Genomic DNA, 13,763 nt, shown 5'->3' with positions numbered 1-13,763 from the left:
CCAGGAGACCGGTCGTGATGCACATGAGATCTTGAAGCCATAGTTTTGCTGAGTTGCTGAAAGTGAAAGGTGTGCTCCACCTAATGGATCAACCGTGCAGGGTAAAGCGCATGAGCTTAACATGCTACTACCCAGCCATATGTTCACTGGCTTTACAAGCTGTTGGGACCATAATCAGCCACTGGGCTCAAAGAGCCCTCTCATGAGGAGTCCTAGAAACAACCAATGCAGATGTTAAGGGTCTGAGTCTGTTTTAATGACAAAGCAGTTCCTGGTTCTGGAAAATGCCTTCTACACAATAGGGCAGGCAGGATCCATTTGCTCCAACACACAGGAGGGGACTAAAGTCATGTAAGACCCAGAGCCTGAGGACAGTCTCTTTATTGGTTTAGGTTTATTTTTATTTGGTGTATGTTGCCCAACAATCCCATGATTGAATCATATTTCCTATTTACTATAATAAATCTGTATCAGTTCCAGTTCTGTCTCGGTTGTGTTGACATTAAGGTACTAAAAAGCTGATAAACATGCAGAGATAACAGTCGTTGGCCCAATAAAATGCCACACTGTCTTGTAAAGCTGTTCATTGTGCTTTTACCACTCATAATATTTTTGCAGATTTGCCCACTGAGCCATTCAACAAATACTAAAGCACTTTCTATAGGAAAGCAAACTGGTGTCATGTCATCTCAGAAGTGGCTCAAAAAGTAAGACAACTAGGGGCACCTGGGTTGCTCAGACAATTGAGCATCCGACTCTTCATCCTGGCTCAGGTCATGAGATCGAGCCTCGTGTCGGGCTCTGTGCTGGGTGTGAAGCCTGCTTGACATTCTCTCTCTCCTTCTCCCTCTGCCCCCACCCCCCTTGCTGGCATGCTCTCTCAAAAAAAAAAAAAAGTAAGAAACCTAAACCAAGAAACTATAGCCAAATGGCTATGAGGTTATTTCAAGTGTGGAAAAGATTCATAATCCAAAATTCCAACTACCACTTTAAGATTACCAGGTCCCTTAGTAATCTTTTTTTTAAGGTTTTATTTTTATTTATTTGACAGAGAGAGAGCACAAGCAGGGGGAGCGGCAGAGGGAGAGGGAGAAGCAGGCTTCCCGCTGAGCAGGGAGCCCGATGCAGGGCTCGATCCCAGGACCCTGGGATCATGACCTGAGCCGAAGGCAGACGCTTAACCGACTGAGCCACCCAGGCGCCCCTCTCTTAGTAATGTTAAGCAATGATGCATTAAATTGTTTTTCTTATTTGCTAAATAAACAGGAAAGAATGCATAAAGAGTGTTTATAGTGAGTTAGGCACAGCCCAAAATACAACTGAATTCTGATGCTGAGAAAGTTATTAGAAGAAACATCCTCTAGTGAAATCTCAGGAATTAATACAGAGTAGCTACTATAAGAAGATATTTGGGTTTTGTTTGTTTGTTTGTTTTTAAAGATTTTATTTATTTATTTGACAGAGAGAGACACAGCAAGAGAGGGAACACAAGCAGGGGGAGTGGGAGAGGGAGAAGCAGGTTTCCCGCCGAGCAGGGAGCCCGATGCGGGGCTCGATCCCAGGACCCTGGGATCATGACCTGAGCCAAAGGCAGACGCCTAACGACTGAGCCACCCAGGCACCCCAAAGATATTTGTTTTTTAAAAAGCAATTTTATGACTTTAACCTACATGCAATATTCTGACTGGGCTGGGCTAGCAAAAATATTACCCCTCAAGTGATATGCTTTAGTAAATAGAAAATAAGTATTTATAATCAGGTTCTTAGTAGTTTAATCATTCCTCCCATAAATCTGTTTATAAGCCTAACAACACATTTGTTTGTGCTGGAGGAGAGAGGGTGAGAAGTCTAGCCCCATGTCCAAGTTATTCCATTTCAAACTAGTGGCTTCTTTATCAATAATTCCAAGTTCTTCAACAAATATAACAACATACAACAAAAACAAGTTCCTGTGTGTATGGTGAATTGCGCTCACTTAGACTGGAGAAAGAAGGGGTGGGCTCGTGAGGAAGGAGGTTGTGGAGAAGGCCAACAGAGAAAAGAGAGGGAAGAAGTAGAAAGTGGAGAATAAGAGGGAAATTATATATTTGCAGTTACAGGTCGCCAGGAAAATAATTTAAAGCCAGTGTTACAGTGAAGTGTCAAAGAGTGACCCACCACAGCTATTGACCTCCTTTCTCCCACTCCCCCTCCTTGTGTCCCCTCTCTTGCTGTGTCTCCCTCTGTCAAATAAATAAAATCTTTAAAAATAAAAAATAAAAAAATAAAACTGGGATCATACAGGAGCGCCTGGGTGGCTCAGTTGACTAAGCGTCTGTCTTTGGCTCAGGTCATGATCCCGGGGTCCTGGGATTGAGCCCCGAACTGGGCTCCCTGCTCAGCGGGGAGTCTGCTCCCTCTCCCTCTGCTCCTCCCCGCATGCCCCACCCCCGGTTGGGCTCTCTCATTCTCTCAAATAAATAAAATCTTTAAAAATAAAGAAATAAAACTGGGATCATAACAACAGGTGGACTTTTGTGTCTACTTCTAGCATTTAACATGTTTTCAAGGTTCGTCCATGTTGTAGCAACGTTGTCAGCCCTTCATACCTCTTTACAGCTGAATACGCCATTGTATGGATATACCACAATTTGTTTATCCATTCATCAGTTGATAGATATTTCGGTTGTTTCCATCTTTTCGTTATTATGAATAATGCTGTAATGAACATTGGTGTACAAGTATCTGAGTCCCTGTTTTCAATTCTTTTGGGTACAGAATTACTGGGCCTAATGGTAATCTTATGTCTAACTTTTGAGAATGTGCCCAACTGTGTTCCAAAAGGGCTACATCATTTTACAACCTCTCCTGCAATGTACAAGTTCCAATTTCTTCACATCCTCACCAACTCCTGTTACTGTCTGGCTTTCTTTTTAATATGCTGGGCTTTTTACCTGGGAAAATCATTTCTCTACCACATCAGTGGTGCCTGCTCATCTTTGTGTTACACCTTTTCATTCTAGCATTTTTGAAAAATTAATAGACTTCATTTCTTATTGATTTTTTAAAGACTTTATTTATTTGAGAGAGAGAGCACGAGCAGTGGGGGGAGGAGCAGAGAGAGGAGAAGCAGACTCTCCGCTGAGCAGGAAGCCTGATGTGGAGCTTGATCCCAGGACCCTGAGATCATGACCCGAGCCGAAGGCAGACGCTTAACCGAATGACCACCCAGGCGCCCCAACAGACTTTGTTTTTTAGAACAGTTTTAAGTTTACACACAAATTGAGCTGACAGTACAAAGAGTTTGTCTTATTTTGTTTTTTGACCAAAAGGTTGTTTTTTTTTTAAGATTTTATTTATTTGACAGAGAGAGACACAGCGAGAGAGGGAACACAAGCGGGGGGAGAGGGAGAGGGAGAAGCAGGCTTCCTGCAGAGCAGAGAGCCCGATGCAGGGCTCGATCCCAGCCCCCTGGGATCATGACCTGAGCTGAAGGCAGATGCTCATCGACTGAGCCACCCAGGCTCCCTGATAAAAAGGTTTTCATCCAAAGTCCTTAGTCCCTTTAAAGACTGTTTCCTTGTACTCATGGACTCTGAAAGATTTCCCTTATCAATCTCCCTTCAAAAGACACTGGTGGGTCTATTTCATACCGTTATGTCCCTAAAAAGTTATTTTTCAATCAAAAATTGCAATTCATATATACAATGGGGAGCTATTACTTAAGGGAACTCTATGGTGAATATTTTTGTGAAACACTGAATTCTTCATACACGTAAAATAATTCCCTTCAAATGTTCTGTGGTAAGAGACGCTTACTTACTCTCTGAGGCGCTCTTACTGTAGTAGCCTATTTCACTATAGAAATGGGTTAGTCCCTAGTGTTCAATCAAAATACTCTCTTCATCATATTGGTTATCCGAGGGGCTACTGTATTAATCCATGGCTAAGAATAGGATAGGATAACACACCTAAAATAAAAATAACAAGTCAAATTCTTTAATTTGAATTACCTACCCATGATTATGGCTACTATAAAGGTATCAATCTTTAAAGCTTTGGTAATTTGGATAAAGATATCATCAGCTTCAAACTCTTTTTCTTCAAATTTTGTATTGAAAATAATTGGCCCTTCCTGCCCTTTTACTCTGTTTCTACCATTAAAATATTGGGTTTTTTAATACTTCAGACTGATTCTTAGTCATCACCAGTGTCCTCTGCAATGTCCTCCCCAAACTGTTTTATGCTGGACTGGCCCAGGCTCAGTTCTTAGACCTCTTCTCTTGCTACTGACACTCCCTTGGTGATCTCATCATGGCTTTAAGCACCATCTATATGCTGATGATTTCCAAATGTACATCCCTGGCCCATGCCTCTCCCCTGAACTCCACACTTCCACATCTCACTGCCTACTCTACATCTGTATTAAAATCTAGTAGGCACATCAAACTTAACATGTACAAAACAAAACTACTACTTTCCTGACCAAAAACAAAATCAACCTGTGCCTTCCAGAGCCTTCTCCATCTCTATGGCAATACTGCCCTTCTAGAGACTTGGGTCTTGGAGTAATCCTTACCACTGCTCACTTTCTCTCTTACAACCCACATTCTATGCCCTAGCGGGTCATTATTCACTCTTCTCCAAAATATATGAATTTCAACCACTTCTCAAAGCCTCCACTGCTGCTACCTTCATCCAAGCCATCATCACTTCTTGCTTGAATCATTAGACTCCACGTAGACTCTCACCTCAGAGACTTTGCATTTGCTTTAACCCTAGAATGGCTCCTTTTCTCACCCCCATAGACTTAAATTTGGCTTTCTCGGTATGTGACCTTACCCCAATATTCCCCCTCCCCTGCTTTATTTTTCTGTAAATGACTTATCACCATCCAGTAAACTATATATTTTACTCATTAATCTTTTTGTTATATCTCCCTTCTGTACACAGTAAGCTCAATGAGGCAGGGACATTTGTTTAATGATTGAACAGATAATCAATTAAAAAGATTAGGTGTATCAGGGTACCTGGCTGGCTCAGTGGGTTAAGTATCCAACTCTTGATCTCAGCTAAGGTTTTGATCTCAGGGTCATGAGTTCAAGCCCTGCGTTGGGCTCCACACTGGAGATGGAGCCTACTTTATTATATAAAATAACAATAACAATAATAAATAAAAGATTAGGTGCATCTCCCTCCCCAAGCACCTCTATTTATCCTTAATAACCTATTCTTTATCATTCCAGCCTTATCTAGTAATTCAAAACTTAATTTCATTCCATTTAAATCCCACAGTATTTGTTTAATCTTTGCCATGTTTTAGGTATTTTATCAGCTCTTTGGATACAGATAAATTCATTTTTTCATTTAACAAATATTTACTGAGTATATGTGCTAGGCATGGAGAACACAGCAGTAAACAAAATCAACAGAATCCCTATTTTTATGGAGCTTACGGACTAATGGGAGATATTGATATTAATCAAATAATCACACAAATAATAGTATGTAGTTATAAATATGTGGCATAAGAATTATAATGAGGGGCGCCTGGGTGGCTCAGTCGTTAAGCATCTACCTTCAGCTCAGGTCATGATCCCAGGGTCCTGGGACCAAGCCCTGCATCAGGCTCCCTGCTCAGCGGGAAGCCTGCTTCTCCCTCTCCCACTCCCCTTGCTTGTGTTCCCTCTCTTGCTGTGTCTCTCTCTGTCAAATAAATAAAATCTTTAAAAAAAAAAAAGAATTATAATGAAGAAAGTTAGACTGGTAGAGAGAAAATCAATGTAAGGTTTCCCCAAAGGAATAACATTTAAGCTGAGGTGAATAGAATGCCAATTTCCAATATATATAAACCCTTTAAGAAACTACCTTCCAGTCTATACCCTTGTGAAAAAATGACTTCCTTTTTGCTAATCTATTCAGGAATGAGTAGGGTATCTGACTAGTGTAGTAGTCTTAAAAAGCATATGTACACAATGGAATATTATTCAGCCATCAAAAGAATGAAATCTTGCCATTTGCAACAACATGGATGGAGCTAGAGAGTATAGTGCCAAGCAAAATAAGTCCATTAGAGAAACACAAACACCATACAATTCCACTCATATGTGGAATTTAAGAAACTAAACAAATGAACAAAGGAAAAAACAATGAAAGAGACAAACCAAGGAACAGACTCCTAACTATAGAGAACAAACTGATGGTTACCAGAGGGGAGGTGGGGGGATGGGTGGACTAGGTGACGAGCAGTAAGAGTACACTCATCATATGAGTAATGAGTAATGTATAGAATTACTGAATCACTATACTGTACACCCGAAACTAATATAACACTATATGTTCACTATCCTGAAATTAAAGTTGAAAACTTTAAAAAACTTTTTAAAGTGACAACTGATAAGAAAAAAAAACAACAAAGAAAACAATGAGATACCACTGCACACCTAAAAGAATGGTCAAAATCCAAAACACTGACACCACCAAAAGCTGGCAAGGATGTGGAGAAAGAGCAATTCTTGTTCATTGTTGGTGGGAATGCAAAACAGTACAGCTACTATTGGAAGACAGTTTGGCAGTTTCTTACAAAACTAAACATACTCTTACAATACCATCCAGCAATTGTACTTCTTGGTATTTACCCAAATGAGTTGAAATTTGTGTCCACACGAAAACTTGCACGTATTTATAGCAGCTTTATTCATAAATGCCAAAACTTGGAAGCAACCAAGACATGCGTTAGTAGGTAAATGGATAAATACACTGTGGTACATCCAAAAGAAAAGAAAAAGTGAGCTATCAAGCCATGAAAAGACATGGCATGAAAAGACAAGAACTTAAGTACATATTACTAAGTAAAAAAGCCAATCTGAAAAGGCTACATACCACTGTCTAACACTCTGGAAAAGGCAAAAATATAGAGATCATAAAAGGATCAGTGGACTGCAGAGGTTAGGGGAGAGGGAAGGATAAATGGGCAGAGCACAGAGGATTTTTTGGGCAGTGAAACGATTCTATATACTATAACAATGGATACATGTCACACATCAAAACCCACAGAATGCATAACCCTAAGAGTGAATCCTAATGTAGATAATGGTTTTGGGGTGATAATAATATGCCATTGTAGATTCACTAACTGTAACAAATGAATCACTCTGGTGATGAATTTCAAAGTAGGGTTAGGGGTACACAGGAAATCTCTGTACCTTCCACACAATTTTGCTATGAACCTGAAACTTCTTTTAAAAATAAAGTCTATTTGGGGCGCCTGGGTGGCTCAGTCAATTGGGTCACTGCCTTCGGCTCAGGTTATGATCCCAGGTCCTGAGATCGAGCCCCGCATTGGGCTCCCTGCTCATCAGGAAGCCTGTTTCTCCCTCTCCTTCTGTCTGCTGCTCCCCCTGCTTGTGCATGCTGTCAAATAAATAAATAAAATCTTTTAAAAAAATAAAGTATATTAAAATTAATTTTAAAAAGATAGTACTTTAAACTGATAGTTAAGAAAGCACTGTGGAGTGGTAGAATGAGACAGAGAAGAAATCTGAGAACTATGCGCTAGTCTCAAATCTGCCACAATCCAGTTATGTGACTTAGGACAAACTGTCTTCATTTTTGTGGACCGTATTTTATCTACCTGTACATAAAAAGGAGTAGATTTCAGCGGGTCTTAACCTTTTTTGGGTTGCTCCCCTCCAGGCTACCCTCCACAACAGGGTTATCCTCCTAAAATTAAAAGCTGGTTATATTATTCCCCTATTTTTAACTTCCTTTGCCTACCCCCCACTCCAGGATAAGAAAGTCAAACTCTTTCCTAGTGCATATAAAGATCCCTCATAATTTGACCCTTTTGGTCACAGTATTCTTATTTCATTTCATTCCAGCCCACAGTTCTGTACAAGTGCTTCCCAAAGTGTAGTCCAAGGACCACCTGTGTCAAGTATCCGTGATGAAAGCAAATGCCTTTGCCCCAGATAAGGTTAGGAGGGCAATGGAATGTAAGAATCTACATTTTCACAAGATCTCCAGGAGATTCTGCCTCACACAGTATTTGAAAACCACTGCCCTACATTTTAGCTACTGAACTTTCCCCTATTTCCCTGCCTGGAATGTCCTTCCCTGCCTTATCCATATGGTAACATCTGCTATTTACCTCAAATGTCATCTCTTCTATGAAGCCTTTGGCCAATCCCCTAGGTAACTGGCTGTTCCCTTCTCCGTGCTTCTAGCACTTTGTTCATCTTTCACATAGTACTTAGTACCTACTATAATTATCTACTTACATATCTCTTTCTCCTCCTATAATGTGAGCTTGAAAACAGAGACTCTCTCTTAACTTACTTTTATATTCCCAGCATCTAGGACATAATAGACACACAATAAATGTTTGTTGAACAAATCAATGAATGGATAAAGATGAAGAGCTAAACTATTCATTCCACAAATACTTTTTAATTTTTTTAATTTAAATTCAATTAATTAACATACAGTACATTACCAGTTTCAGAGGCAGAGTTCAGGGATCCATCAGTCTTATATAATACCCAGTGCTCACCACACCACGCACCCTCCCCAATGTCCACCACCCAGCTATCCCATCCAGCAACCCACCCCTCCCTCCAGTAACCCTCCCCTCCAGCAACCCTGTTTGTTTCCTGTGATTTTTTTAAATTTTTTAAAATTTTTATTTTATTTTATTTAAATTCAGTTAGCCAACATATAGTACATCATTAGTTTCAGATGTCGTGCTCAATAATTTATCAGTTGCATGTAACACCCATCATATCATGTGCCCTCCTTAATGTCTATCACCCAATCACCCTAGCCCCCTTCCCTCCAGCAACCCTGTTTGTTTCCTAGAGTTAAGAGCCTCTCATGGTTTGTCTCCCTCTCTGATGACTTCCCATTCAGTTTTCCCTCCCTTACCCTATGATCCTCTGCAATGTTTCTTATATTCCACATATGAGTGTTTCCTATGATTAAGAGTCTCTTATGGTTTGTCTCCCTCTCTGATTTCATCTTGTTTTATTTTTCCCTCCCTTCCCCTATGATCCTCTGTTTTGTTTCTTAAATTCCACATATGAGTGAGAGCATATGATACTTGTCTTTCTCTGATTGATTTATTTCGCTTAGCGTAATACCAACACCCTCTAGTTCCATCCACAAATATCTGAGTGCCTACAATGTGCTAGGCACTTTTCTAGTACAAGAAAGTAGCCAAAACTTTTTGCCTATAAGACAATTAGAACCCTGGACACAAGGTTCTATTTTAAGCCTCTTTTTACATTTAATCTGTAGAAACTTCCAAATGAGCCACTTGTTTGGTTATTCATGCTTAGGAAAGAACCATTTACCAGATGTTTACAAGTAAGTAGCATTATGACGACGAGTGGCAGTGGGAAAACACAATGCACTTTGTCTATTCCCATAAATGTGCTTTAAGAGTCCAGACTCAATTTCATAGTAACCTTTATCACTTTCTGGAGAATGTAACTTAAATAGCTGGCAAAAGAGAAAGCAGTAAATGAAAACAAAGCCAAAGTGATTCTGCCAATAAATACTTTAATGAGAACCGAGGTCTGAAACATACATAGCAGTAACTGCCCTGGCCTATGCCTTCTGCTCTAGCCCAAGTCTGGGGCTAACCAACTACATTTAACCAACATTTGAAAAGAAGGCCATGTTGAATGTCATCCATCAGTATCCATCTTCATAGAAGATACCAATCTGGGGCCAGAGTCTCAATGTTAACACTTCCTCTCAGGGAAAAAGTTAACATGGTAACACAAACACATGAACAATTTTGAACCATCCTATAGTTCTTCCATCAGGAGGCTCCTGGGAGATCAGTGGTTCAGTAAACACAACTTTGTCAAAATACATTAGAACACAGAAAAAGGGAAAAGAGTAGAAAGGTTGCAGGGCTTGGCTCACATATAATTCAGTCCTTAGATCTGAAGCCTCTTGAGCTGCTCGTATGTAATAAAAAACTGAAGAGTAAGTCATGGAAGATCACTGGATTGATAGTGAAAACCTAACCAAGTTCTAAAATTGTGTACTGCATTCTCTTACATTGAGGTATTTAGTCTGGGCTCTTCTGAGTTGCACTTGCTTAAGTCTTTTTAAAAACAATACCTGGCAAGTCAAGCATGTGCTGAGTGCCCACCATGTCCCCATTATGATTTGGCATGTAGTAATAAAAACAGATTAAAACTAACATACTTATCGTCTTCAGGGGCAAACGGGACACACACAGACACACGCACACACAGATACACCCACCACCACCACCTCCACCCCAAAGAATATTAATGACAATATATAATTCCATGCTAAGAGTAACTGTTACAGACTTTAGGTGATTAGATCAATCCCAAGGAGGGAGAAGAGATACTATCTCCATCAACCTATAGTCTCCGCAAGGGCAAGGAGTTATTTTTCAACCCTGCAATACTCACCACTATACACATAAACTACACACAATATCCAATTCATCTCTCTACACAGAGGAGGCACTCAAACATGGCTAAAGAAAGGAAATCCACCCATGAGGAAACAGCCCTACTTGGCCTGGATTCCTTTGCTCTAAGAGTGTTTTCTGTCTTATTATTTCCCATTACTTTGGTCCTATAGTTAGGAGTAGGAAATACGGACCACCTCAGCATGTACTTTCCTAGGGCAAATCCCAACAGGGTTTCCAAAAACTTCATAACCCATTCCAGCTTTGGTTGTACTTGTTCTGTTTTAAAGAGGAAATTTTGGTATATCTTTTCTGCTGCCTTCAGTTTGTACTAGACTCCAGCTGAAAGTCATTTCTCTATTAGTTCCATCCTCAATGGTCACAATTAGAATGCTTCAGTTTCTCACTTGCCTAAAGGTGTCAATAATCAAATTTTCCTTCCCATAATCTAGAATTACCTGGGAGCTTGAAGCATCGGATTTCATTCTCATATTCTAAAAGGATACAATGATGTTCCAGGGTCCAAGTCGAAGCCAGTTTGGCCAAAATCCTTTATAGAGTGCAAAAAATCCCTCATGTTTCCACATCTGAGGGACATAATAAAAAACAGAGTGATTTCCCCTTACTATTTATAACTGACAATAACTTTTATTTTAGTACTCCTTTTCCATGTCCCTCTCCAACAACTTATGGCTCCATGAATGCTGTTTTTCTAAAGACATACATTTTGAATTCATATGTACTCTGAATCTACCTACTCATTCAACAAATATTTAAGCACCTTCTATATGCAAGGTACTCTTTCTTGATGTTTACTATACTCTTCTCTAGTTTACTATTATTACTATTATAGTAACATTATTAGTAGTAATATTACTATTATAGTAAACCAGAGAAGTACCTGTGGCAGCCAGCCTCCAAGATGACCCCAATGAAAGCCACCGCCAGTTATTCATACCCTTGTGTAACCCCTCCCACAACATCCCAGGAGAGGTCTGTGTCACCAAGAGAATACAGCAGTACTCTGTCACCTCCACGTTATGTTGTAAAAGATGTTTTATATCTAAAAGGCTTTTGCTTCTTTTTCTCTCTTGAATTGTTCACAGTAGAGAAAGCCAGCTGTCCTGTCATGAGGAGAGGCCCAAATGGTGAGAAAATAAGGCTTCCTGCCAATAGCCATGTGAGTGATCTTTGAAGCAGATATCCCAGCTCCAGCCAAGCCTTCAGATGGCTGCAGCCCTAGCTTGACATCTGACTACAATCTCATGAGAGAATCTAGGCTGAAATCATGGAGCTAGGTTGCTTCTGAATTCCTGACCCACGGAACAGCGAGATAATGTTTGTTGTTTTAAGGCACTGAGTTTTGGAGTGATTGGTTATACAGGAAGAGAGAACTTATACAGCTCCTCCCCTCATGGAGTGCATACTCCAGCAGAGCTGATAAACAAATACACAGATTGATATATATTATATTCAGAAATGACAAATTCTAGTAGGAAAACGGAAGTAGGGTAAGGGAATAGGGAGGTGGGTAAGTCACTATCCTTCTGTTTCATCAGAAACGTGGACTACCTCATGCAAATGCTTTCAGGATTACATGAGGAACAGTGTGAATTGCTTTGAGTTTAGGTTTCCTGTTTTATACAGTGGGAGCCCTACACACACCCACTGAGTGGTTATTAAAATTAAATGACAAATTATGCATACTAAAGGTCGTAAACTGGTGGTGTGTGTTGAATTCAGCCAACAGAAACAGTTCCTATTTAGTGGACAGACTGTTTTAAAATATCTATTAAGTAACTCCTGTATGTTAGGCACTGGGTCATTGAAAATGTTATTCTGCCCTTCCACTGGTAAAGTAAAATCCACCACTATACTAAAAAATGGATATATTTGGATAAGACAATAATATGAGAATCCAAACTTATAAATGTCCCCTATCCCATCCTATAGATTAGAATACTCAAGATAATTATCATAACCACTTTTCTCGAGCCAACAGTAACAGAGTAAGGGCACTTTTTATAGAAACAGAGTGGTAATATGCTTCCCCCCAATGGATTACCAGCCAATGTTGAAGGTCTCAGACCAAAATTAATGTTGGAAAATTGTGAAATTCAGCCAAAATAAAGCCCAGATGCAGATAACCTAGAGTTAGACTGCTAAAATGGCAAAGGACCTTAGAGATACAATCCAATATAATAAATAGTTAATTTATGTATTAAATCATAGTGTCACTTTCCTGCCTGATGCTCTCCAATGGCTTCCCTGTGGATTTCATCCTAATTGCATATTTTCTTCGATGACCTGCAGGATCCTACATGATTCAGCCTCTGCCAGTCTCTCCAGTTTCATTTCCTGCTACTCTCTCCTTCATTTACCACACTCAGCCACACCAGCCTTCTTTTTAACCCTTGAACATATCCAGTTCATTCCCAACTCAGGGCCTCTGTACCTGTTCCTTCTTTATGAAATGTTTTTCTCTCAGATTTTCATGTGGCCACCTTCTTCTCATCATTCAGACTTCTGCTCAAATGTCACCTCCTCACAGCATTTTCCTGGCTAGCCTAGCCGAAGTATTTCCCTACCATCATTACCAAGTCACTGTTTCATGCTCTGTTAATGTCTTCATAGCATTTACTTCTACCTAAAATTATATTATTTTTTGTGTTTATTGTCTGTCTCCCCCAACTAGAATGTGGTCCCCAGGACAACAGGGACTATGTTTATCTTGTTCACCATTATAACCCCACCACCTAACACTGTCTGCCACAAGAAAGTTCCCTATAAATACCTAATGAATATTTGTTGAGTAAATGAACATACAAACACAGTGAGGATCTCTAACACTCCCATGAGCCATATGAATCTTTAAAGAGCCCCAAAACAGTGACCAACTCCTTTAGAACATTAGGACTGGGAGACCCACTTTTGGGCTTCAGGCAGTTGTGTGAAAACAAACAAGAACTTCTGTAGATAACAGAGACAACAGACTACTTCGTAAAGTTATGCACCCATTCAATAAATAATTTCTGTGGATAAAGTGATTAAGATGCACATAGCCCTGCCTTCATGGAACTTACATGTCTAGGGGGACAGTCTAGGGGGACAGACGGACATTAAAAGCAATTACAATAAAATGTAACAAGTGTAAATAAATGTGATATAATCATACAATGGAATATTTTCCAGCCATAAAAAGAAAAACACAATGATACACACTACAACATGAATGAACCTTGAAACATTATGGTAAGTGAAAGGAGCCAGTCAAAAGGGTCACATATCCTATGATTCCATTTATATGAGATATCCAGAATAGGCAAAT

General features: G+C 39.8%; 1 protein-coding gene across 2 annotated transcripts in view; it reads right to left on the bottom strand.

Moving 5' to 3' along the window:
- Positions 1 to 9,520: 9,520 nt before the first annotated feature.
- Positions 9,521 to 13,763, bottom strand: part of SLC25A14 (solute carrier family 25 member 14) — a 31,119-nt gene continuing 26,876 nt past the window's right edge. The window contains exons 10-11 of one of the 2 annotated variants that reach the window (XM_035008618.1): positions 10,942 to 11,022; positions 9,521 to 9,965 (exon numbers count right to left, since the gene is read on the bottom strand). In XM_035008618.1, the coding sequence (XP_034864509.1) occupies positions 9,924 to 9,965; positions 10,942 to 11,022 (123 nt within the window). In that variant the 3' untranslated portion in view covers positions 9,521 to 9,923. The remainder of the gene's footprint in view (positions 9,966 to 10,941; positions 11,023 to 13,763) is intronic. The other variant, XM_035008627.1, reaches the window with a different exon arrangement.

The sequence above is a fragment of the Mirounga leonina genome, unplaced genomic scaffold, assembly GCF_011800145.1.
Source record: "Mirounga leonina isolate KUSES-001 unplaced genomic scaffold, KU_Mleo_1.0 Mir_101664, whole genome shotgun sequence".
NCBI lineage: Eukaryota > Metazoa > Chordata > Mammalia > Carnivora > Phocidae > Mirounga > Mirounga leonina.
This window is presented reverse-complemented; position numbering and strand designations above follow the sequence as displayed.